Genomic DNA, 15,921 nt, shown 5'->3' on the forward strand with positions numbered 1-15,921 from the left:
GAGAAGAAAAAGAAATAAAAGGAATACAAATTGAAAAAGAAGAAGTAAACCTGTCACTATTTGCCAATGACATGATACTCTACATAGGAAATTCTAAAGAGGCCACCAGAAAACTACTAGAACTAATCAATGAATTTTTTAAGGTTGCAGGATACAAAATTAATGCACAGAAATCTCTGGCATTCTTACACACCAACAATGAAAAATCAGAAAGAGAAATTAAGGAAACAGTCCCATTTACCACTGCAACAAAAAGAATAAAATACCTAGGAATAAACCTGCCTAAGAAGGCAAAAGACTTGTATTCAGAAAACTATAAGACACTGATGAAAGAAATCAAAGATGATATAAACAGATGGAGAAATATACCATGTTCTTGGATTGGAAGAATCAATATCATGAAAATGACTATACTACCCAAAGCAATCTACAGATTCATTGCAATCCCTATCAAACTACCAATGGCATTCTTCACAGAATTAGAACAAAAAATCTTACAATTCGTATGGAAGCACAAAAGAACCCGAATAGCCAAAGCAATCTTGAGAAAGAGAAACGGAGTTGGAGGAATCAGGCTCCCCAACTTCAAATTATACCTCAAAGCTACAGTAATCAAGACAGTATGGTACTGGCACAAAAATAAGAATATAGATCAATGGTACAGGATACAATGCCCAGAGATAAACCCACGCACATATGGGCACCTAATTTACGACAAAGGAGGCAAGAACGTACAATGCAGAAAAGACAGCCTCTTCAATAAGTGATGCTGGAAAAACTGGACAGCTACATGTAAAAGAATGAAATTAGAACACTCCCTAACACCATACACAAAAATAAACTCCAAATGGATTAAAGACTTAAATGTAAGACCAGACACTATAAAACTTTTAGACTAAAACATAGGAAAAACACTCTTTGACATAAACCACAGCAAGATCTTTTTCGACCCACCTCCTAGAGTAACAGAAATAAAAACAAATGGGACTTAATTAAACTTAAAAGCTTTTGCACAGCAAAGGAAATCATAAACAAGACAAAAAGACAACCCTCAGAATGGGAGAAAATATTTGCAAATGAAACAGACAAAGGATTAATCTCCAAAATATACAAACAACTCATGGATCTCAATATCAAAAAACCAAACAGTCCAGTTAAAAAATGGGTGGAAGACTTAAATAGACATTTCACCAAGGAAGACATACAGATGGCCAAGAGGCACATGAAAAGCTGCTCAACATCACTAATTATTAGAGAAATGCAAATCAAAACTACAGTGAGGTATCACCTCACACCAGTCAGAATGGCCATTATCAAAAAAGCTAGAAACAATAAATGCTGGAAAGGATGTGGTGAAAATGGAACCATCCTGCACTGTTGGTGGGAATGTAAATTGATACAGCCACTATGGAGAACAGTATGGAGGTTCCTTAAAAAACTGAAAATAGAACTACCATATGACCCAGCAATCCCACTACTGGGCATATACCCTGAGAAAACCATAAAGAGACATGCACCACAATGTTCACTGCAGCACTATTTACAACAACCAGGACATGGAACCAACCTAAATGTCCACTGACAGATGAATGGATAAAGAAGATGTGGCACATTTATACAATGGAATATTACTCAGCCATAAAAAGAAACGAAACTGAGTTATTTGTAGTGAAGTGGATGGACCTAGAGTCTGTCATACAAAGTGAAGTTAAGTCAGAAAGAGAAAAACAAATACCGTATGCTAACACATATATATGGAATCTAAAAAAAAAAATGGTACTGATGAACCTAGTTTCAGGGCAGGAATAAAGAGGAAGACATAGAGAATGGACTTGATGACATGGGGTGGGAGGACGAAGCTAGGGCGAAGTGAGAGTAGCATCGACATATATACACTACGGAATGTAAAATAGTTGGCTGGTGGGAAGCAGCCGCATAGCACAGGAAGATCAGCTCGGTGCTTTGCGATGACCTAGAGGGGTGGGATAGGGAGGGTGGGAGGAAGGCTCAAGAAGGAGGAGATATGGGGACATGTGTATGCATATGGCTGATTCACTTTGTTGTGCAACAGAAACTAACATGGTATTGTGAAGCAATTATACTCCAGTAAAGTTCTATTAAAAAAAAAAAAAAGAGCAGCGTCTGGTCCCCCAGCTCCCCCGAGCCCAGCATGGGACCTGGCACAGAGCAAGCACTCCACGCGTGCTGGTGAAATTGACAAGATGCTAGCTCACATTATGCTCTCAACCTGAGTGTCATCAATCAAAACACCATCTCCCAGGTCACGGCCTCACTTTGGGGAGAAATGTCAGCCCTCTTAACATCAGCCAATGTAATGGCCACTACTCATCAATCTCTTTGTACACTTAACTTTTTGCTTCTTCTCAACAGCCCTATTTTAAGAAGACGAACTGAGGTTTAGTGAGTAAAGGCAGCCAGAGAGTAGATGAGGTACAACATGAGGTCAGGTCTCTTGTGTCTTAATTCTGTCCTAACTCCCAGAGGTGGGCAAATCCTTTACGGAGCTTCCCTCCCTCAGAACAGTGAATCCTCAGAGAACAGAGTAAATCCTTAGAGAATACGATCTAATGAGAAAAGCAGCCTATTGGATGTGTGCTCATTAGGGCCCCTTTTCACGTGTCCGCACTCAATGTACAGGAAAGGGAGAAAGCCAAGGAAACAGGTATAGATCCATCTCCTTTAATCCTCACAGCGTCTGTCTGGAAGTAGTATTTTCCAGAGAGAGACACTGAATCACACAGGTGTTAAAAGTGCGCAAAGTCCCCTGGCTAGAAGTACAAAGTCTAGGGCTTCCTGACTGCAGAGCAGGAAAGCTTTCCTCCCCACCAAGACCCCTCAGCAAAGACTGCACCAGAAGCCTCATGCAAGTCGTCTGAGCTGTCTGTTCATCCCACTGAGCTTGGCATTGTGCCCATCACTCCAGCAGGTGCTCTGGGTGCCAGACCCCGTTCTCCCTCACCCCTCTTTTCCTCCCTCCCTTCCTTCAACTCTGTTACTTGCCCTCTTGGCTTCACGACAACAGATCACATTGGATCAGCAGACCTTCCCAATGTCTGGCCTGCCTTGTGCCCATGCTTTTGAGTCTGAAACCCTGAAACACCTACACACCCAGAGACACAAGTATGTGCAACGTGCCCCTGTATTTTTCTTTCCTGGGGTTCTGCTGTGGCTCGGCTGTGGGCTGCGGGGAGAAAGCAAGTGGGCTCCCCTGGTTACCTTCGTGGTCTGGCAGTGGGAAAGGAATGTGACCTTGGCAAAAGGGTCTGAAAGTCCGTTGCTGTCGGCTGCGATGAGGCCCCGGGCTTGGTACATGTGAGCTCTCAGCTGGAAGACATGCCGGTCTGTGGACAAATAACGGGAAGGGGGGCATTAGCAGGCTTCCGAGGAACAGTGAGTGCGAGTGGGTGTCTGTGTGTGATGCTCACCTGTGGGTGTTTCCGGAGACAGACAAAGGAGACCACGGGCACTGAAGGCCTCTTAGACCAAAATGGACACAGGGAAGATGGGGGAAGAGGTCATGTTGGTGGGCACTTTGGAGCCAGGCGTTCTCCTTGGTGCATTCACCACACTGTGGGATTTAATCTTCATAATGAAACAACCCCGTGACATATATATCATTATCTTCATTTTATAGATGAGGGAAATGGTTCCTAAAAAGGCTAAAATACATTTCCAAGTTTTCAGAGCTAACTAATTCCAGAGCCTGGATTTCATTTCCGTCAGATTCCAAAATCCAAATCTCTTCCTAAAATACCACATTTTAAAAATGTGTATGCAAAACGGCAACAGACTCACAGACATAGAAAACAAACTTGTGGCTACCAAAGGGGAGAGGGGTGGGGGAGGGATAAATTAGGGGTATGTGATGAACGGATACAGACTACTATGTATGAAATAGATAAGCAACAGGATATATTGTACAGCACAAGGAATTATAGCCATTATTTTGTAATAACTTATAATGGAGTATAATCTGCAAAAATACTGAATCACTGTGCTGTACACCTGAAAATGATATCATATTGTAAGTCAATGGTACTTCAATAAAACATTTAAAAATACCACATTTCACCTCTTAGTAAAACCTCCTGTTTCCAATGGTGTGTGTGTATAAGAAAGGGGGACATTTCTTCATTTTTGCTTCCATAAACTCAGTAAAGTCTTGAGTCATCCATCCATCCATTCTGCCATTCAGCCAGCCAATGTCATTTTGAGCACCTATAGTATACCAGGCACAGTTCTGGCCTCTGAGGATTCTGAAGCAGCTAAGACAGCCCCTGACCTTGGGGAGCTCCAGGGACGGGGCAGAAGATAAGCAAGTGCCCCAATCCCAGTGACAGGAGCCAGAGCTAAGTGTCCTGCAGGAGATACAGGCAGAGGGCATGGGAGGTTAAAGGCAGGAGTGAGCACACCTGGTTGACGGGATGGGAGGCAGAGACAGGGCTGCAGGTGGGGCAGACCAGGGTTCAGTGGGGGAACCCCAAAGAAGAGTTGAGTTAATCATATGCCTTGTTTCATGGACTTTATGATCCTTGGCCCTTGCCTGGCCCCTCTTGCTTTTTATATTCATTTGTTCCCTTTTACCCTCTTTTAAAAAAAAATTATTTCGTTCATGGATCATGCCTTTGGTGTTGTATCTAAAAAATCATTGCCATACTTAAAATCATCTTGGTTTTCTCCTATATTATCTTCTAGGAGTCTTATAGTTTTGCATTTTGTATTTAGGTTTATGATCCATTTTGAGTTAACTTTTGCAAATGTCGTAAGTTCGATGTCTAGATTTATAGTTTTGCATGTGTGTGTCCAGTTGTTCCAGCACCATTTGTTGAAAAGACTATGCTTGCTCCATTGTATTGCCTTCGCTTGTTTGTCAAAGATCAACTGAATATATTTATGTAGGTTTATTTCTGGGCTCTCTATTGTGTTCCACTGACCTATTTGTCTATTCTTTTGCTAATACTGCACTGTCTTGATGACTGTAGCTTTAGAGTAAGTCGTGATGTCGGGTAGTGTCAGTCTTCCCACTTTGTTCTTCTTAGTATTGTGTTGACTCTTCCGGGTTTCTGCCTCTCCACATGAACTTTAGAATCAGTTTGTTGATATCCACAAAACAACTTGCTGGGATTTTAATTGAGATTGCATTGAATCAAGAAGAACACTAAGCAACAGAACTATCTATTTAAAATTGGAACAAGAAGATAAAAGCTTGGATAAGTTACAGAGGTAAATCCTCATCTTTCACAATGAGTAGTTATGTGTTAAATGTAAAATCAAGAAATAGTGATATAAACATATCATGTAGAATAAAGGGAGATAAATACCTTAACAAAAACTGTTAAAAGTGTTTTTCCCTTTTACCCTCTTACCCAAGAGAGCTCCTTAAAAGGGTGACAGTTAACAAAAGAACATTCAGCAGAGGGTTGAGGAATTTCCTGACCAGGGTATGTCAAGAGAGCCCACGCTCTCTAAGCGTTCCTTAACACACTACATAAGTGGGCAAATTTCTCAGCTGGGAGTGAACTTGAGAATAGCTCATTCCCTGAGATCATCCACAAGCTGTCCCTGAAGTGAGTCACCCCAGAATTTTAGCAGAGCTCCCAATACAACCACATAGGCAGGACACTGCACACCTCCAGGGGCCGCCATTGACTTGGTCTAGGTTTTTGTTTTTCTGAAACCTTGAGTCTTACCAGCTCTGTTCCTTAGACTAGTAAAGCCAGCTTCCTCTTTGCTCCCATACTTTGGCCCGTCTCTGTGCTGCGGCTCACTTTCCACGTGTGGTTATTAGAGACACGTCTGATTGCCCCCATTGGAGGGCCAGGATTACCTCTCCCACCACTCCTCATTCCCCACTAGTTTTCCCACCGTACCTTCCATATGCAGGTGCAAACTAATTATTGGTTGAATGGATATGTTCTGAAGCATAAAATGAACGAAGAAAGGAAATTCTCCAGGAGGTGTGGAAGGCAGCCAAAGCCATTAATGTCAGGGCACAGCCAAGCAAGTTTATTAGGTCATTCCATGAAAAGAACATGCTGCAGGGGGTCAGAAAGCTTTAGAAAAAGCCTTTCCTCTCCTCTGAATCGTTAGCAGCTGGGACAGCAAATATGTCCAGGTACCTTGGGTCTCTAGAGATAGTGTCTATAGAAATAAAAAGGTAACTTGATGTGGGTGTTTTCACCCAAAGATGAAAACTCTAAAGACAGGATGGAAAGCAGTGGAAATAAAGAAGAGTTTGGAGACAGTTTGTTCCATCATTTACTAGCTGTGTGATCTTGGGCAATTTCTAAACACTTCCAATACATCCTTTCTCCACCTGTAGAATGAAGAAACCACCCAAGGTTGGTGTGAGAAATAAATCAAATCCTATGTGTAAAGTGTATGGCACAATGCTTGGCATATGGTAGGGGCTGTGCATTTTTCAAAGAGATAGAGCTGAGTTTTCCTTGTTCTTACGCATTGATACTGGGCATGGAAACCACGAGCTGAACCATTGGATAAATATCTCTAGAACTCTGTCTTTCAGTATTGAGCCATTTAGGTTCCACTGGCAGTCAAGTTCAGTCAACATCAGAGGAGCCTTGTGCAACACGGGAAACCTGGATTTGTAGACAGTCCTCCAGTGTTTCAGACACTGGCTCAATTCAAAACTCAACTTCAGTTGAAGTGGAGGTAAAACTGTTCTACCCTATCTGAATTCAGCAGCAAGGATCATGCAAATTGAAGCAATTTGGAAACAGAAAGCAAAATGCACTGTAAGGCATTAATGCTTAGAATAAAGTTCAAAATTATATGGAAATGTAAATATGATGGCACTCATAGCAAATACCTACGTAGAAGAGAGGATTACATAAACCTGCTGAACTGCTAAAAGTAGCCAACCCAAGAACCAAGCTAGAGAAACATGAGTGACCCCAATGATACCAGTTTCTACTGAGTCATTACTGCGAAATGTAAATGGCTGCTGTTCATGGGTCAAAAGCCCAATGCCATGTTAAAGGAAATCTGCTTTAATTCCACAGGTCGTATGAGCACAAGAACTTACTGATGTCTCTTTAAAAGACATCTTTTGCTTTATTATTTTTTAAATTGTATTTATTTTTGGCTGCATTGGGTCTTCGTTGCTGCATGCGGGCTTTCTCTAGTTGTGGCGAGCAGGGGCTACTCTCTGTTGCAGTGCGTGGGCTTCTCATCGTGGTGGCTTCTCTTCTTGCAGAGCACAGGCTCGAGGCACACGGGCTTCAGTAATTGTAACACGTGGGCTAAGTAGTTGTGGCTCGTGGGCTCTGGAGCACAGGCTCAATAGTTGTGGCGCACGGGCTTAGTTGCTCTGCGGCATGTGGGATCCTCCCGGACCAGGGATCGAACCCGTGTCCCCTGCATTGGCAGGCGGATTCTTAACCACTGCACCACCAGGGAAGCCCCAAAAAAAGACATCATTTGCTTTAAATGCAAACTCAATCTATATAGTCTGCTAACAAAGAAGCTCATATTGCATTCTCTCCATTAACAGAAAAATATAAATATTTATTCCAGATGTTTAATAACTTCACTTTATTCTTTAGATGGGACATTGGAAGGTCAGAAAGAAAACTTAGAAACTGTATAAAAGAGGCAAATAAGTTGATCCTAAAATAATGTGCAAACAGCTCATGAATGCCACCCCTCAGAAGCCCACCAGACACATCTTATGACCCTCTTGGCCCAGTGGGCATCATACCTTGGTAGAGCAGGTTAGCTGGGGGTTTACTGATGCCAGCCCCTTCGGAGGACATTTCTGCTTCATAGCCTGCTGGTAAGTTGTTCAAAATGGCACTAGAGTGTCTGGTGGAGCCCAGCCACATGTACACGTCAATTTTTGCTTGCATCGACCAACCAGCCGGCTGTTTTCCAGGAAGCTGGGGAAAGGTTACAAGGAAGAGACCCCCTCATTAGTAGAAGCCATTGTGGGCCTCACTCTCTGAGAAAAGAGGTCCTTCCCTGGGGCTCCTATTAAAATGAGACCAATGACCCCAGTTGCCACGATGCACAGTTTTAGAGAAGGATCCAGGTTTAATGGGGACTGAAGCTCAAACAGGCCCTGTGTGATCATTTAAACCTAACAGGTATGTATGGTTATTACCCATTTTATAGATGAGAAAACTCAGGCTCAGAGAGGCTAAATAAGTTCCTAAGATCACTCAGTTTTTAAGTGACGGAGCCAGGACTCGAACCAGGGGAGATGATACCAGATGTGGGCTCTGGACTCTGAACGCTCACAGCCTGCTTCTCCCCACACTGAGTTGAAATCCCCCTTCCCAGAACTTCCAATTGCCTTGAGTTCCAACCACAGCCTCTGCCTCTTTGCTTTGCTCAGGAGAACTCGAATTCTTCTTCCATAGGTCAGGCCCCCGTGGGCTTCAGGGCATCTACCTGCCCTACCTGCTAGACACCTCTCATCCCTTCACCCCTCCCTCACGCAGTGTGGTTTCAAATTCCCTTGCTACCCTGCTTTCCCTCCTTTGAATGTACTCAGATTTGTATTTATATTTATGTTTGTTTGAATTTGTGTTTATGTGTGCAGTAGCGTGTGTGTGGTGTGTGGGTGCGTGCGTTCTCAACATGTGAAGGGCACAACTCAATGCAGAGCGGCTCCTTTATTTCCCCGTCACCAGGATTAGGGGACTCCTCACCCCCATCTAAGGAACCTCAGGCCCCAGACTTGTCTGGGTGCAGGATTTCCGGCAAGGCTTTCGCTCGGGAAGTGGCCACCTCTCCAGATTCTGTCGACTCTTCTAAGTGCCTCTTCTCAGTGTTTCCTAGGATTTCCCATCAATGCACAATTCCCCTTTCTTCTGCACCACTTCTTTTCCATGGAGAATCACAAAATCCCACTGGGAGAGGCTACCACTTGCTCTGACAATTTCCCAGGCACCCGTGGAAAGCCCCAGAACCCCAAACTGTGCCTGGTTCTTGGCCTGCCTTCCTGTCTTGCTCTGTGAGTTCCCCAAGAGGATTGTGAGCAACTCAGTTCTGCAGCTACTACCAAGTGCCACCAGACCTTGCTGAGGGAGTGGGGCCAGAAGGGCCTCACAATGACTGCGACACAGTCCTGGGCTTCCCTTCCAAGAGCTCACATCTAGACAGGGAGGCCAACTTGCATTCACTTATTCAAATGCAAGGTCAAGTGTAAGAGAGAAGATGCCACAGGACCAGAGGAGAAGCAGGTATATCCATCCTTCTTTAATACTCACATGTTCCAGTAGGCTTTAATAAGTACTTTGGAGTTGGACTCATAGAGAAGGCATCCCAGGAGGAGGGAAGTGCCTGAACAGAGAGACAGAGGCAGGAGCTAACTGTGGTGATTAGGGCTGACGTTTAGTGAGCGCTTACTTGGTGCCAGGGACAGATTTGCTAAGAGCTTTCAGCAAAGAAAAAGCTGGAACAGAGAATGACACAGATGAGGCTGCAGAATCCTGCTGAGTATACGGAGGAGTTTAGATTTTATTCTTTAGGGAATAGGATGCCATTATTTATTCAGCTTTAAAAAAACAACTAAGGGGGGGCTTCCCTGGTGGCACAGTGGTTGAGAGTCCGCCTGCTGATGCAGGGGACATGGGTTCGTGCCCCAGTCCGGGAAGATCCCACATGCCGTGGAGCGGCTGGGCCTGTGAGCCATGGCCGCCGAGCCTGCGCGTCTGGAGCCTGTGCTCTGCAGCGGGAGAGGCCACAACAGTGAGAGGCCCGCATAACGCAAAAACAAAACAAAACAAAAAAAAAACAACTAAGGGGGCTTCCCTGCTGGTTCAGTGGTTAAGAATCCGCCTGACAATGCAGGGGACACGGGTTCGAGCCCTGGTCCAGGAAGATCCCACATGCTGCGGAGCAACTAAGCCCGTGAGCCACAACTACTGAGCCCACGTGCCACAACTACAGAAGCCCGCACGCCTAGAGCCTGTGCACCACAACAAGAGAAACCTCCACAATGATAAGCCCACGCACCTCAACGAAGAGTAGCCCCAGCTCGCCACAACTAGAGAAAGCCCACGCGCAGCAACGAAGACCCGATGCAGCCAAAAAAAAAAAAAAAAAGTGATACTTCCAAAAAATTTTAAAAACAGAAACAACTAAGGTCATTTTGCTGTTAGTAAAGACAACCAGTCTGCAACTCGTCATTTTAAAAATTGCAATAAGACAAAATACCCTCAATTCATCACTTCCACAATAATAATGAAAATAGCTAAAATGCATTGAGCACTTGTTCAATCAAACAAATAGCTATTGAGAGCCTAAGGTTATTTTGTTGTAATAAAAGCAATCCCTCTGCCATCTGTATACATCCCGAGGACATCAATTCACAAAGGCAGGATTTTTGACTGTCGTATCACACTGATGTCCCCAGTGCCTAAAATAGTACTTGGCACTCAGGAAGCACTCAGAAAATATTTGTTGAATTATTTATTTCTTTTTCTAATAATAATATTTTACATGTGCTGAGCACTTACATTGTCCCAGGCCCTGGTCTAATGTTCCTCCCTACACACAGAACGGCCTATTACTTGCATACTATTAACAAGCAATAGGTTATCATTCATCTTCATGACGACTGTAAAATAAATTCTTTCATTATGTGTATTTTAAAGATGAAGAAGTGGAGGTTCAGAGAGGTTAAGACAATTGTCCAATGTCACAAAGCCAGGCAGGGATAGAGCCAAGACTCAACCCTGCTCTACCTGGCTCCAGAGCCCATCCTCTTGGCCCAAGCTCCTCATACACTGGTACGTGTACCCGTGCATGTGAACTGCTGGGGCATCTGGTTAAAATATAAATTCTGACTCAGCGGTTGTGGGGTAGGATTTGAGATTTCTCCCTGTTGGTGCTTATCCTGCTGGTCTATGGACCACAGTTTTAAGTGTTTGAGTAGCAAGACTCTTAACTATGCTGTGTTGCCCCCAAGCAGGTCCAATATCCTTTGCTTCTTAAAGTAAAACAAAAACACAAAACGTCCTTCATCTCTACTGCTATGAAAACAACCTGTATATGTGAATTCATGGCTAGAAACCAAAACTCAGCTAACATCTTGTGAAAACGTTATACAAGGACCATGGCTGCATGCCTAAAGTTTGCCGTTTATACATCTTTTTAAAAATACACACCTTGAAATTGTTTGCAAGACAATGCAGTCTCTCACTTAGGAATCCAAGTTGGAACTCACGCACCATCACTGAGCACCTTCCTAGGTGCTCGCAGAAACAACAACCCACGTTTCACTTCACGTGCATTTCCAGCCTCAGCTGTCTTCCCTGCCTTCCCCTCCCCCGCTCTCCCTTTTCTCTCATGTGCTCCTGAAGCCTGACCAACCAAGCAACTTCTTTCCTTTTAAGAATAGCATGGCAGGGCAGGGAGGGAAAGAGAGAGAGAGAGAAAAAAAAAAAAAATTAAAGAATGCAAAATTGCGTCAAAAAAGTATGATCACCAATGTGTAAAAACTGCACGAGACAGAACACTAAAGTCTTAGCCTCTCCTGTAACCCACCCACCTCCCCTCTGGGGTCCTGGTGAAATGCCAGCTGTCTTACAAAAGAAGGGAAATCTTGGCCAGTCAGAAAAAGGAGAGAAAGATGGTCATTCACACAAACTGTGTTGGAGTTGGTCCATCAATATTAGTGTGAGAAAGGTGTGTTTGCCTTGTAGAGACTTCACTTTGAGGCAGGACCTGGAAGGGTGTCTGCAGCTACCACTTTCTGCTGCATCCTAGGGAAAGCTGGATGGAAACCTGGAGGCCTGAGAGGAAGAGTCTGGACTCAGGGCTGTGGAGCAGAAGCCAGGATAGAGGTGGAAACGAGACTGAGGAGTGGCGGACTCAGCACTGAGAGGTGACTCAAGAGAAAAAAGAAGATTGGGCCGCTGCATCCATCTCCCACAGGAAGAGTTTCCTTTTAGCATGAATGTCCTTTTCTGAGACTGAAGGGGGAGAATTCTGCTTTTCTGGATGGTGGATTAGGCTGAGCTCAGCAAATTCTGTTGCAGCATTTTTAGTAACATTATAAATATATTTAGATTAGAGAGAAAGAAAGATCCTGGAACAGGGACCATGAAAACCTGATTGCCGTTCCAGATTTACTATTACCTAGCCATGTGACTTCAGGTGAGGCAGTTTTGTTTCCTTTAGATTAATTAATATTCCCTCAACCTGGGCCCCCTAGGCATAGCAGTTTCCTAAAATTTGTAAATAGCTATTCTAGATGAATAAGGTTGACAAGCATGGGTCGTAGAAGATGATTCCTGACTGCAGGACGTTGACTTTTCCACTGGGTGACGGGCACTGAAACTCCAAGAGGGGGACACAACGGCAGCCTCTAAACGTGTTTGAACACGGGGTGTTTATGGTGCCACTCAAAGGACAGCTGTTCTGTGCAACAAACTTTGAGGCGACTCTGGAAAAAATCTAGAGATCTGAGAGATTTACATTCTGTGCTTTGCCTCACTGCACTTTCTAATTCCCCGTTAAGAAACCGGGGTGAGCAGCAGGTGGGTGAATCCTTTGTCTCCCTGAAGCAGCTCTTGCTTTTTTCAGATTCACCAATTCAGTGAAGAGAAACGGGGCCTAAAGGGAGGTGGCGGGAGGGAGTTAAAAGCAGGGGTAACAAACGTAAGGTAGATAGCTAGTGGGAAGCAGCCGCATAGTGCAGGGAGATCAGCTCGGTGCTTTGTGACCGCCTGGAGGGGTGGGATAGGGAGGGTGGGAGGGAGGGAGACGCAAGAGGGAAGAGATATGGGAAAAAAAAAAAAAAAAAAAAGCAGGGGTAACAATCAGAACTGGAATGAAAATAGTTTTCATCTTATCAAGATGTTTCATCATGTCAGGACAATCGAACAACATGTTCAACATCTACAAAGCTATCACCCAAAGCAATCCCAACGACAAAAGGAAAATCCAGATAAAGAAGTAAGCCAAGGCCACAGGGCAAAGGTCCTGAATTCCCAGTTAGGTCTATTCTCTGGCTTTAGTTGACAGTTGTTCTCTGTTCTAATTTTAAATAATTCTGGGATACATCAAAATATTTAGGAAGGAATAACTTTATGCTGGTTTTCTCTTATTTTTAGCACAGGGCTTTCTGAAATGATTTGCTATTTTTAAGACAGGTGTTTCTTTCAACCCCAGAATTCCTTGGAATGAGAAAGCTGAAGAAATATTTGTGGTGAATAACTAGGGTGAGTTTTTCTTTTTCAGTTACAGTTTTACAGAGGTGGGTTTAAAAATCCTTTTGTACATATGACAGAAAATATTGGGTTGGCCAAAAAGTTCATTCGGGGTTTTCTATAACATCTAACATACAGAACCACAAACACTTCCCTGGATGTGAAGGGGGCACACAATGCCAGCAATGTCCCCTAGATGTTGGATTTCCATTTGTTTGAATGCCAACATTTATTGTGTGATGACCCCGGCGGACGTACACTCTGTGTTCTTTTACGTGCAGTTATCCACTTAATCCTCAACATCACATCCCTATTTGAAGGATGAAGAACAGGAGACACAGAGATGTTACGTAACATTCCCCAAGTCATACAGCTCCTAAATATTAGCCCTGGAATTCACTAAGAGGTAAAATTGTATTCCCCTCAAATGCATATGTTGAAGTCCCAACCTCTAGTACCTTAGAATATGACCTTATTTGGAAATAGGGTCATTACAGACAAGAGTTAACATGAGCTCAATCTGGAGTAGGATTCTTATAAAAAGGACATCATAGGAAAAGAGACATGCACACAGGGAGAACGTGATATAAAGATTGGAGTTATGCTCCCACAAGCCAAGGTGCTACCAGAAGCTAGAAGAGATGCTTCCCCAGCACCTTCAGAGGGAGCACGGCCCTGCCAATCCCTCTGTGTCAGCTTTCCAGCCTTCAAAACTGGGAGATGATAAACTTCTGTGGTTTAAGCCACACGGTAGCACTTTGTTACAACAGCCCTAGTAAATGAATACAAATTCCAACACAGATTCACCTTATTTCAAAGCTCAAGTATTAAACCAGTACCCTGTAATGCCTCTTCTGTCTGCCCCCCATAACAATCACATCAACAGTAGACTCTAGCCATCGGATGCGCTTTGAGGCTGTCTAATCTAGCTGCCCACTGCCATATTCATACCAAGGGGAGAAAGAACACATTGTGGACCTCCATTTAGGGAACTATTTCCCTGTAATGTCTCTCGTGGGGCCCAGTTCTAGCCTCTGGAAACACACACGTGCGCGTGCACACACACACACAATCATCCCACCATCCACGTGGAAGCCCTAGGAACACAAAATCTCTATCATGCTGTCAAATCTCTCTTCTAGTTAAACATTGTCATCTCCTCACCTATTCTTCACATGGCATGGTTTTGAGCCTTCTCATCCTCCTTCTAAGGTAGTGGAAGAATAATTATGTTGTAGCAAATAATCAGAACTCAGATTGGCAGGACAGCCCACTGTGAGTTGGGAAAGTTAATCAGTCAAATCACACGCTCTTGTTGCCAGCCATTGGTGAGTGTTAAGCTTTTGGACCAGTCTTTCTCCATGTTTGCTCAAATTCTCTCCTGGGATAGAAATGTCTTTGTAGTAGAGGTAAAATACCCAGGGTCTCCAGGAAAGGCTCAAATCTTGATTTAAAGACAGTAGGATCTATCCAGAGATTGTGCCTATGAGCCTGTGTTCATGAATGGTGCAGGGACCCAAGATGAAAAGACTATCATATCTTTACAGTGTAAAGCCGCCAGGAATCCTGAACTAGCAGTTCTGTGGAAGAGCAACCCCTCCTCTTGTAATTTTCTTTGAAGTCTATTTTTAAAATATAGATGAACTCGTGTAAAATGATGCCATAGATAAATTACTCAAGAGAAAAGTAGAGAGGAAACTAATAGAAAAAATGTTCATTCTTCTTAGTAATCAAAGAAGTAAAAATTAAAATAACCTTAAGATATCTGCACTAGATTTTTAAAAAAACACCTTATATGTCTCTGGTGACATAGTTATTGGAAAATTGGAAAATATTCAGCCCCAGGATGGTCTCCTTGAATCAAGAGGGGGCAAGATGTTCTAGTTGTCCTCAGACTTTTGAAAGTCTTAGCGTCAAGTCAGAGATCTGGACACACACTAGGAATGCCGTGCAACCCAGGAAAAACAGAGGTTCCCATCCTTGAGTCAAAAATAGTACAGACTGTGACCTTTGATGAAATACCAGAAATTCCATGGGGAAGGGCGTGTCCCTGGGCCGGGAGCCTGAGCAAGAGCCCCTCCCCTTGGTGAATGAGGGCTGAGCAGAGAGGAGCAGGGAGGAGTCTCTTCCCTCTCAGCAATGATGCATGGGGCTCCCTGAGAAATTGGCCTAGAAGCCAGGAGCCAGCTCTTCCCTTGCCATCTGGGACCCATTCATAAAAAAGACAATAAAAAGAGTCTGATCAGAAAAAAAAAAAAAAAAATAGTACAGACTTACTTTGAGGAAGTGAGTTTTGATCTTCCCGCAGTGTTGACCCATCTGCTTCCTGATGGGGGAATAGAGCAAGTCCTTGGCGGCGATGCGGGCATATGCCACCCTCCTGCTGTTGCTCAGCATCCAGATGAGGATGTCAGGGATGGTGTGCTGTGGCTGTGGAGAAGGAGGGGATGGATCTGAGAGGTGGGTGTTCACACAGCACCCCCAGGGTTCTCCTATCCTGCACCAGCACCCCTTCTGCACAACAAGTTCTGTGACTTAAACTTTCTGGGTACTGAAACACCTGTGCAACCGAGCAAGTTAAGCGTGGCTTCTTTGAGAAAGTCTTAGGTCACGGAAGCCCCATACGCCAAACTGCTTATCGTGCTTTGACAATACGCAAGTCGGACCAGTGACTTGGCATCTCTGGTGACCTAATTTTCTCCATCTGCAGAACAAACGT

General features: G+C 43.9%; 1 protein-coding gene across 1 annotated transcript in view; it reads right to left on the reverse strand.

The window, feature by feature from the left end:
• Window positions 1–15,921, reverse strand: part of FER1L6 (fer-1 like family member 6) — a gene marked incomplete at both ends in the record, with an annotated part of 146,181 nt that overhangs the window by 64,784 nt on the left and 65,476 nt on the right. The window contains 3 exons of the mRNA XM_082674389.1: window positions 3,238–3,362; window positions 7,742–7,919; window positions 15,480–15,632. Coding sequence (XP_082530515.1) covers window positions 3,238–3,362; window positions 7,742–7,919; window positions 15,480–15,632 — 456 coding nt within the window. The remainder of the gene's footprint in view (window positions 1–3,237; window positions 3,363–7,741; window positions 7,920–15,479; window positions 15,633–15,921) is intronic.

The sequence above is a fragment of the Grampus griseus genome, assembly GCF_964374135.1.
Source record: "Grampus griseus genome assembly, chromosome: 17".
Taxonomy (NCBI): domain Eukaryota; kingdom Metazoa; phylum Chordata; class Mammalia; order Artiodactyla; family Delphinidae; genus Grampus; species Grampus griseus.